Here is an 11,378-nt window from a genome sequence, read left to right as displayed (position 1 = left end):
ATTTGAGTGTGAAAAGTCTGTTTATTGTGCATGCCTTTTGCAAAGTTTTTGTATTAATTGTAAATTCTAATATTTTTATGTGTATACTTGGTGTTATGATGATGGTTCACCACATAGCTGTGGTATGGTGATGATAAAGTGTGATCACATGGAAGCCAGCCAGAGGGATTACTATGAAGTGGTGCACAATAAATCTCGGGTTTCCACTGACTACATTAGAATGGCCAGTGTGCTATACACCAAGCAATGGGCCACCAAAGATTTTCTGAACAAAAGCAAGCGTTTTTTGCTTGACCCAAGCTTTTCGGTAAGTCGTTCGGGGTTCATTTCACCATTGGGGTGACATATTTACGTTCAAATTCGATGATTATCATGCTTCTTGTTTTTATTGTCTGGATCGTAGAATCGACTATTGTTGAACGAAGGCAAAGAAGAGAATATTTGTACGAAGTATGCCAAATCTCTCATCAGCTCTAACCTGTCGGATATTCGAGCGGTCAGCAACTTACTCACGTAGTCCAATAATATAGCGCAGGTTTAAATGTGTTTTCCATGCATATGCGCTAAAATTGTGCTTACGGCACTGACATTGGCATTTAAACAGGTTTTTGTCCCAGTCCTCGATGTTCCTCAGGATTCCCCTGGAGATTCGCACTGGTGGTGCTTAGCTTTAGACATGAAGGCTCAACGATTGTGGCTGATAGATTCCATGTACCCTGCCCCGCTCGACACACATGCCAGGGAGATTGATCTGCTGGTACTAATGATGACTTTCATTCTAAAAAACATGGTATATATTGGGACCATTTAGTAGTGTGTAATGTGTTTGTCAAACTACAGCTTAGTGGCTTGGACATCCTTTTCCACCTCTGTGACCCAGCATGGAAGGTTGGTCACCTACAGTCTTGGACCAAATGCACTATTGAGATTTTAGACCCAAAGGATAAGTAAGAACTTGTGTTCCCTGGTTTGTTTATTGTGCCAATGACTATCTGCCTACCTTTAAGGTCAGGAGAACGTATCTTCAGCTTTCATGTTGATTGTTGTCCTCTAATATGCAGCTCATACTGCGGTGTTCTTATGCTGGCGTGTATTAAGTTCTTTCCCAGAAGATTCACCGCGAGGTTCAGTGTGGTATGTGTTGTATATATCTGTGTTTTGTGTGAAGATCTCTGGAATGGTTGGCTAAAGTGTTTGTTCTGTTCTGTTCTTATAGCGGAAGATTCCTATTGCTCGGGCAAATCTGTTCTTGGACGACGTGCAGTGTGAAGTGAACAAATTGAAAGACTGTCTGGGAGATGCCATTCCAGGGACTAGGAAAATAGCGCGACGACTGTGATGTGGGGCCTGACAAACAATTTGAACATTGTCATTTACATTCTATTGTCTTTGTAGGAATATGGTTTCTGCTGTTTGAACTTGATCGGTTTGTGTTCTTTGCACTCGATAGTATTCTCAAATACGAGTGTGTTTAAATCGTTTTCGACCATTTATAGTTTTAACAAAGGAAATTAACTTGCTAAGTCTAGTAATATTGGTCGTTTGTAGTGCAAGTAAGAGGAAAATGTGATGTAATTATTCCTTCTCTTCTTGCTACTTTCAAGCTCTTTCTCTTGAACCCAATTTTTTTACCGATTGAAGTTTGAGAAAGTAGTTATTGTCCCCTTTGAAAAATTCTATTGTTTTAAAATTTGTCACTTGTGCAGGAATGGGGAATTTTGAATGAAGACCCCTTAGTTTTGAACTCGGGAGTTTTTGATTCATGTTGTAGCTCATGAAATTGTTTATCTTATGTCAATGAAGAATTTTGATACAATTTTCATGATGAATGAGCAAGCATGTCGTATGCGTTTAGTTCTCCATTATTTTGATACTAGTCATACTCTCTAATCCCTAGAGTAAATTGAAATATTGAAACAACAATTATGCACTAAGATTAGTTTTTGAAGTTGAACTTGAAAATGGCTTGAATATGTGATATGTTTGTAGTTTTAGTTTAATCTATGGCCAAATTCAGTTGCAAACTTAGTTTTCAAATGAACATAATGATTATTAAATCGTTGCGATGTATTTGAAAATTATAAGGCTTGAGATCTACTTAAACTATTTATAGTTTAGAAGATTCTCGAAAGTAGTTCAAATGGCATGAATATCTCATTTTGTTTCTTGTGAATATTGGAGCCCCCATGTGTCGGGTTATGCACATTCTTGCTATTTCTCAAGTCTTGTAGCCCCCAATTTAGGGTAGTTCCAATGACTTGCTATTGTTTAGGCCATTCATATCATCATGATGTAGGAGAGGGCCTATGTATCCCATGTTGTGTTTTGAGAATGTTTTAGGATAATGACATGGCTTACGCATTTTTAGCTAAAGTCATGTTTAAGGAAGCAAGTTACTATGTTATGCTTATTTTTCTTCTGTTTTTACTGCTGTTATTTTTACATGTTTACATGTTAACACATGAAAATCAGACATACTCAAAGCATCGTCTTTTAAAAAGTATCGTTTTTTGAAATTGACCTCAAGACCTTGAACCGTTGTCTTTACATCTTGAAAAGGATTACAAGACCTTGGACCTTTGTGTGTATATATATTTGTCGCCTTTGAAATTATCTCAAACACAAATGTGATGAGTTTAATTACATGTTTCAAATGCTTAACAGTTTTACAAACCGTTGGAAAGAATATGCCCCCGTAATCTATCTTCATATGCTCAAACAAACGAGCGGCCTAGATATGCTCAAGCTATATTAGTTCATCAAGACGTTTCTGCTTCACCTGTGACAGGTGTGATGGGTTAAATGTGAAATAATCACTGAAGTAAAATCACATGAATTTAGGATTCATACTTACATGTAGCTTCCGAGAAGACGTATTTGCCTTCCCCTTCCCCTTTGTTGTCTTCCTAAAAACCAGATCCTGCAACACCATTTCCTCCTCAACACCTGCATCCTGCTCCACAACATTTCCTGCCATTCCTGCCTTTTCTTGCCTCCTCCGAAACACCAGATCCTGCAACACCATTTCCTCATCCGACACACCTGCATCCTGCACAACACCATTTCCTGCATCCTCCTCCTCAACACCATTTACTCCATCCTCCTCCTGAACACAGTCTGCTGCATCCTCCTCAACAACATTTCCTACTTGCTCCTGTATGATTTATATAGAGATATAACAGCAGTCAGAAAATAATAACATGCTGAGCAGTCAGATTCTTTAAGTATTGAAGAAAGCATAAATCCTAACCGGGCTAGGCTTCTTATTCTTGTTGGTTTTCTTGTAGCCGGTTTCAGCTAACGTCTTGTGCCTTGAACCCTTAGGCCTGCCCCTTTTCCTTTTCTTAATTATAGGGTCTTTGATAACAAGGTCCATGGCAGCTGGACAGGAGTCTACGGCAGTAGCATCAGCAGCAGGATTCCTAACTGAGGAAAATGTTCTGCCTTCAGTGGCTGATGACAATGTACTAACTACAGGAACATTTTCCTTACTCTTCTTGTCCCTACGCTCATTAACAGCTAATTGAAGCTTCGATAGTGTTTCAATTACCATATGGACCGTTTGATCGTCCACCATGGCAGCGGTTTCACATAAGGGCTCAAGTTTTTTCATCATTTTGTTGAATCTCTTCACATTGACCGTGTCTCCCGGATCATGGTAGGCCACCTTCACCCTTGTGTGCTTCTGGGGTATGTCCTTCCTCTAACGGTCTACAACGTACTTCTCTGGTAGATCTTCAACCAAGTTTACATCCAAAATCGTAATATAGTGTTTGCAAAGTATGCCACTAGTCTCAAACTTCCTACAGTCACACTGCACCTCCTTTGTCATTTGACAGAAAGTAACATTGTAGGATCTTCGCCTGTTTGTAATGACATCCTCACTCGCACGGGAGGTACTATCCATACACGATCGACCACCGAATAATGAATAAGCTTTTCAGACAAAACCTTCTCTCCTCGGACGTTGCAATACATCATTCTTGTACACTCCTTTTGAAATTCTTGAAACTTGTTGTCCGTGTATAACTTTTGGAATATTTTTTCGACTTTGAATCCACTAACCAACCACCTAAGGTACTTCGAGCAACGCACATCTGCACTCAGTTCATCTCGAACGCGTTGATCCAAGGCCATGCAATACTTTTGAGGAAACTCATGGAATTTTGTTTTGCGGTTCACATAGCCGTCAAAAAACCGATTGATGCTCTCCACCCTTTGTGTGGTCTTCATACTGGCCCAAAAAAAATCCTTCATGTACGCAGGCACCCACATATGACTGTCTTTGTGTAGGCTCTGTAGCCATTCATTGTCCTCCAACTTATATTCAGCAATAAACTCTGCCCATCGGGTTTGGAACTCCTCGGGGTCAAAGCTCTCATATACTAGCTCTTTGAGGGGGTTGACGAACTCCTGGTAACTACACAACAATGATAACAGCAGACCAGCAACAACAGGTTAGCTTGTCTTTATTATGGGAATCAGATTATTAATATCAAGACCTTGGAAATTGTAAAGCCAGAAGGAGGAATTTCACAACATACCGTGCACACTTGCCAAGTTTCTCATGGATCTTGCTCATGATATGCCATATGCACCAACGATGCACCGTGTTTGGCATGACTTCAGCAAGGGGCCTCCGCATAGCTGCCGCTTGGTCGGTCAATATGTCTTTAGGAGCTCAATTGTTCATGCAAGCTAGCCACTGTCGAAATATCCACGCAAACGTATCGCAGTCTTCATGTGAAACAAGAGCACATCCCAACAACAACGATTGCCCATGGTGGTTCACACCAACAAAGTTCGCAAACGGGAGCTCGTACTCATTCGTTAGGTATGTTGCGTCGAAGCAAACCGCATCACCAAAGTCCTCATAAGCTACCCTACTTCTTGCATCCACCCACAACACATCCTTAAGCCTCCCTTCTTCTTCCAAACGTTGAGCATGGAAAAAATTTTGGTTCCCGGTTTGCATTTTGTCAAAGTACTCCATCATTGCCACCGAGTCCCCTCCAACCATCTTCAACCACCTAGCCTTGTACACCTCATGTTGTAAATCTTTTAACGTCAGATCCATGCTACCCTTCCGTTCGGTCGCCATGAAACCGTGTATTTGAGAAACCGGTACACCTTGCTCGTACAAATCTGACAGCGTCTTCTTCGCTTTGCAGGTCATTTGCTTCATGCGGTACTCCTTAACAAGCTTATAATTTGCCGGATCAATCGCGTGATTATGCTTTAGTTCCACGCTCTTCAACTCCCACAAGCCATCTTCGTTAACTTTAGCATAAACACGGGCCTGACATTCGCACTTTTTCGAAGTCCTCTTCATACCACTTAATTCATCCGCACATACCACCCCATCAACTAAACCACCTGAACCTCCATGGCTCATTGCCTTTGCCCTCTTCTTCGCTTCCCTCCTAGCCCTCATGTCGGGTTTTCCCCAGCACTCACACTTCCACGTGACTTTGATTTTTTTTGGGTCCCCCGTCTTAGAATTTACACCTTGAGCCCTTGTCACTCCAAACCCCGTCTGCTCAGCATAGTCCTTATAGTAGGCTTCAACCTGTTGCCAACACTGGAAAACCATCCCTTCCTTAGGCTCCTCAACAACTACAGCTATTTCGTTGCTACCAACCACAGTCATGTCATCTGCACAACTACCTGCAACAACTATGTCTTCTATACCCTCCTCCATATGGACGTTACCCCGAGACTTAACTCCACTGCCACAATCACCAGGCTCCTAAACAGCTACTGTATTTCGTTGCTACCAACCACAGTGTGAGTCGTATCAATTGTTTTCACGGGGGATAAAAACCTAACATCCATGTCAAGTGCACAACTACCTGCATCATCTATGTCTTCTGTACCCTCCTCCATATGGACGTTACTCCGAAACTTATCTCCACTGCCACAATCACCAACAACAACCTCACTGCCCCTTATAACGCTTTCTGTTGTTTCCATTTGCATAATATCAATCTTCTCCAACAACAACAATTCACCCTTCAAATAAAGAACACCAACATAATTACTACGATACAAATTAATACAGAACGCCAACATAATTATAATATAAAATTCAACACAAATCAACCAAACACGCTTCACATCATACATTCAACCCAACGCGGAAATTCAACCAACCGACACAAATAAACCAACCAATTGAACAACCAACACAACCAATTTTCACATAAACTAACAAATCAACACTTGTATTTTTTTAAAAACATACGAAGACAACACGTTCTCAAAAACTAAAAAGTTGCAATGTAAACAAAATCCACCGGCCATTTCCGGCAACCTCAACCCCCTTTTTAACGGACGAAAAGGTCCTTAAAATCCTATTGCTTTCAAAATTATTCCGACTTCGGTCCAAATTATGAATTCATTTTCATGAATTGTGGGCGCATGACAACTACATAACAAAACTGAAGACTGCAACAAGCGACGATAACATAGATCAGAAAAATACCTCGTAATTCGAAGATGTCGGTGGTTTTTTCAACTGACTTGTACAATTCGTTGATGTGTGAAGAACAGAGCTAATTCTCCGAACAAGCTCCGTGTTTTTTCAAATGGCCTTGTACAATTCGGCGATGTGTGAAGAACAACGCTAATTCTCCGAACAAGCTTCTGGGTATGTGAATATTTTCCCGCCAAAACGTGAAGAAGTTAACGCCATCCCTCCAAGTCTCCAACAGATTGACGGAAGGATGTCATAGACAAATCCAAATCAGCAAATTGACACGTAGACGAATCCAGCTCAGCAAGTCAGTAAGTGAAAAACTTCCACTTATTTTCTGAATTGCCACTGTGAGTAACAAACTTGTTACTCACAGTGAGTAACAGGGAATTAGCGTTTCACACACTGCTTTTGCTTTTATAAGGTTACCATTGATATGTCTCTTAACTGCAACGACTATGCTGACTGATGGAATTTTGTTTGTGGAAATGAGGTCCTCACACAAATGCTCAAAAAACATCATGTCAAGAATGAGCTTACGACGCTTCAACGATTTGGGTAAGTTGAAAGGAATGGTGTCCTTCCAACAAGTGTATTATTCCGATAGAGGGTTCAGAATTATTACAGAGCTAATTCTTCAGTAAGGTCAAGTGATCGGAATGCCTAGGTGGAGGCCGCTTCCGATCAGTAATATCGAGGTACAATTGATATTACAGCTTGATCTTAACTGAACCCTTCGGGTCGAACCCAATCGAATCTCCGATCCGAGACGTCGAATTAATCCGAAAGGATTTAATGAGTCGATATAGTTTTACGAACACAGACGTCGGAAATCGAGCCTAGGGCGTCAATACTGAGCGTCGCAAAATCACAAGCAACATGTATGAGCGTAGTCGTAGCTAGGCTAGGCTAGCTCATAGCAAGCCTAGGCGCACCATGGTGCGCATGGCACCATCGCAAGCCACCAAGCCCATCGCAGGCCTATGCGCATCACTAGGCGCACCATGCGTGGCATAGGATGGCTGGGCACTATCGCAAGCCTAGGCACTCTATCGCAGGCCCTACCATCATGCCTAGGCGCTGTCGCAGCCCTAGCATGATGCCTGGGCACTATTGCAGATCAGCACATGGCAGGACCACACACACACACCAAGCACAGCCATCGCACTGCTAGGCACTGGCGCATGTGCGTGCCTCGCATCAAGCACGACCATAGCAAGTGCTAGGCACTGGCGTGTGCTAGTGCGAGGATGGCTAGCAATACATGTGCGTGTGCACCATCGCCCAACAACATCGCTATGAGGCACCTAGCTGTGTGCTTGCGTGCGTGCCTTCGCATGGCAGCACCAAGCACAACATGCTAGCAACGAGCACCAAGCCCAGCATGCGTGGCTCGCTAGCAGCACGCATGCTAGGCCTTGCGTGCATGGTGCGCTGGCTGGGTGTGCGCATGCTAGCTGGGTAGCTGTGCGAGAGGGGCCTATGCGAGAGGGGCTTGTGCGAGAGATTGTGTGCGAGAGTGCTAGGCAGCAGCAGCACTAGGCTAGCAGCATCAGCGCCCAGCAGCTCGCAGCGTGCTAGGGCTGATGCATGCTAGGCCAGTGCGTGCTAGCAGTGCTTGCTAGCACACCAAGCTGGCTGGCTGCCCAGCCTTGGTGCTAGGCGCCAGCTGGAAGCCTTGGCAGCCAAGGCAGGCTGCCAGCCCAGCTCTCCATGAGGTGGCGGTTTAGGTGAGGGGTGGGGACCAAGCTTGGGCAAGGCCTTGAGGAGCAAGGCAATGGTCCCCCCCCCCATTCATGGTCCTCACCTAACATTCTCTCTCTATTTGACACTTGTTGCATTGTGATTAGTTTTGTTTATTACTTTATTTTAGAAATACATTAATTAGCAAAAATACATTCTCCCACATTGGTGGAGGATGAAAAATCAAGGGATCATTTCCCTATAAATACCAAGCTTAGTTTTGGGAATTGAGACAACCTTGAGTGGAATTAAAAAGGCAACTCTTGAAAAGAGTAAACCTTTGATTCGTAAAACTCATAGTTATTTTGTCCGGGTCTTGACTAACCTTCAAGACTTAGGACGCTCGGGTCGGGTCGAGGGTACGATCCGTCGGAGATCTCGTCTTTTCGGGATTTTGAAGTAAGAGCTCTTTGGGAGCGAAGCACGCGTCAAAGGTATAATTCTTGTCCTTAATCTTGTTTGATTAAGTTTATTATGCTTGTTTAATTGCTTTAATTAAGGGGCGGGTCTTGGTGGGTTTCCTTCCGCGTAGTGTCGGGTCACTACAAAACCCTACAGCGGTATCGGAGCCACGCTCCTTTTAATTTTTGCAATTATTGTTTAATTAAGGTGTTTCTAAGAATTTAATTTTCTGGTTCATGTTCATCTAATTAGATTAGATGCTTGTTTTAATGAATTTTAAAACTCGATTTTATTTTCGATTTGGCTGTCGAACCCAGATTTTGGCTCAAAAATAGTGATTTTTGGGTGGAATCGACATTCTGGAACTGTTTCAATTCTTTCAGGGTTGTCCAGAAGCCAAATTCGAACCAGAAACCCAATTTTTTTGGGGTTTTTCGTTTTTCAACGAAAGTTTTAATTCTTTTAAGCCTTGATTAATGCAAGCATTACAAGGTTAGATTAAATGCACATTTGCATCACTAATCTACTGGTTTTAAAATATCCTTGAGCATAATAATGGAGTGTTTATTAGTGCTTAAGTTGATATACCAAGTTATCACATAAACTTGTTTTTCACAATTTTGCAAATAAATTGCAATAAGGTGTGAAAACTTGTTGTGATTTTGTATTTTAAGTTCCCAAGTAATGTTAAAGTTCTAATATTTAAATGTTTAAATGATTGGAACCCTAACCCTAAATTCCATGTTGAACAAAGTTTGGATTTTTTCATGTTTTGGTTGATTAAAATCCATTAAGTTCAATTACTTGTGAGTAAAATTTGATTAATCTTCATATTGGAAGATGTAATCTTGGTATTTTACACAAGTATGCAAGTTGGAAAATTTTATCATTGGATGGTTGATTTATTTTTCCAACTCCCTTTTGTCAAATCCATTATTAATTTGCATATTGGCAAGATTAATTTTGGACATAGCTCATTTTATTTTAAGCATAAAGTTTGACCTAATTTTGTTCAAAATTGAAATTTTGGATAAATCTAGGCTTGTGCACTAATAAAATAAATTGTTTAAGTTAGACTTAATATTTGTTTTATTTTATTTTTCCCTCAAAATTAATTCTAAAATTTGATTTAGAATTGATTATTGTCACACACAAATTGGAATTAAATTCCGAGTAAAATGCACGCAAAACGATGCAAAACCGCAAGCGTCACCAAGGTTAGCCGGGCTGCCTAGCAGCCCACATGTAGGCTGCCTGTGGTGCGCATATGGGTGTGAATCGCTTGGTGCGTAGTTGTGTGGCGTGGAGGGGCTGCTGTGTGGTGCGTGTGTTGGCGCATAGGGGCCTTAGGCTGCTGGTACGCTTGTGCGGCTGCTGGGCAGCGAGGCAGCAAGCCCCAGCCAGCCAGCCCCTGATGCTTGTGCCAACAAGCTGTTAGCATGCGTAGCATGCTGCTGGTGCTAGCAAGCTAGGCAGGCTGTGCTAGGCGCACTTGCTAGCTGCCAGCTACACGCACCATGGCGCAGAGGCCATGGGGTGCCTAGCAACCATGGTGCGCCAAGCATCATAGGATGATGCCCTTTTTGCTTAAGGTTGAGCTATGTTTTTGCGATTTTTCCCGTGTTAATAATTTTAATTAATTACTTTAACGAGGCTAAAAACCTCGATTTTCGATTTTGCACAATTTTGACAATTTATGGGTTATGCCGACTTAATTAATCGGATTAATTAAGTACGGATGCGGAATTTAGTGGGAGCTTAATTAAATGCGTTAGCATTTTGCGATTAGAAACAATGGATTAAACCACTTTGACTAGTTTTAATTAGGCGCGTTAATTGGATTAACGACCTAAGTTAGTTACTAGTTTTGCGTGTTTAATTATGTATTTCGTAAAATTGCATGGGCCGTTCACAAATAGTGAACGGGTGAATGAAAGATTGCTTTCAAAACAGGTTCTTTGAAAATGGCAACTAGTAGGGCCCGACTAGGATAGAAAATATGGACTGCGTTCCGTTATGTATTTTTGTAAATCTAAATACGGTCTGCGAACCGTTAAGTATTTTTGTACTATTTAGATTAATCTTAGTCGTTCTAGCTAGCTTCTTTTATTTCATTTTGGGCCAAGATGTCTCAAGACGGCGTTTCAAGGAAGACGAGCCAAGATGAAGACCCATGGAAATTGAAGATTTCAAAGGGTCATGCTAGTTGCCAAATGCATCTATTTTTATGCCTTATATATATTGTTATTATATATGTTTGCTAGATGCATGTCTAGGATTTCTATAATGTTGTGATGATTAGTTAAGTTCACTTAAATCAACCAACATAGAAACCCTAGGTCCCTTAATAATATTGAGCTAAAATTTGCCATTCCAAGAACAACACTTACCGAACTAATGCGCGTACGTGATGGATTACGCCAAAGCGAGGCATCACTACTTCCCTAGGAACGTAAGGTATACTAGGTATACAAGTTGTCTTGATTAAGCTCAACGTTATCAGTAAGGAGTCCTTAGATGTCGTGGCAAAAAAGATAAAATGTCAAGTATGCATTAGATGCGACATTTTATCAAACCGAGAGTAGCTTGGAGCTATTAGCAATTGGATTGCTTACCTTAAGATATTTAATGGTTAAGACAAGCCAAAGCATGCTTGACCATTTCTTGATCTTTGGGATCTCGGAATCATTTTATTCTCGCCCATAAGGGACAATCTTAAAATGCGTGGATAAAATGTTCAATAAGTGTGAATAAGTGC

The 11,378-nt window shown here is 41.5% G+C and overlaps 1 protein-coding gene across 1 annotated transcript; it reads right to left on the bottom strand.

The window, feature by feature from the left end:
• Window positions 1-4,681: 4,681 nt before the first annotated feature.
• LOC110721112 (protein FAR1-RELATED SEQUENCE 8-like) lies at window positions 4,682-6,072 on the bottom strand. Its single transcript, XM_021900240.1, has 2 exons — window positions 5,825-6,072; window positions 4,682-5,729 (listed from the first exon to the last, which is right to left on the bottom strand). Exons 1-2 carry the CDS (start codon window positions 6,070-6,072, stop codon window positions 4,682-4,684), a joined length of 1,296 nt encoding a protein of 431 aa, XP_021755932.1.
• Window positions 6,073-11,378: the final 5,306 nt, after the last annotated feature.

Source organism: Chenopodium quinoa, unplaced genomic scaffold (genome assembly GCF_001683475.1).
Source record: "Chenopodium quinoa cultivar QQ74 unplaced genomic scaffold, ASM168347v1, whole genome shotgun sequence".
NCBI lineage: Eukaryota > Viridiplantae > Streptophyta > Magnoliopsida > Caryophyllales > Amaranthaceae > Chenopodium > Chenopodium quinoa.
Note: the sequence above shows the minus strand (reverse complement) of the source record. Positions and strands in the feature narration are given on the sequence as shown.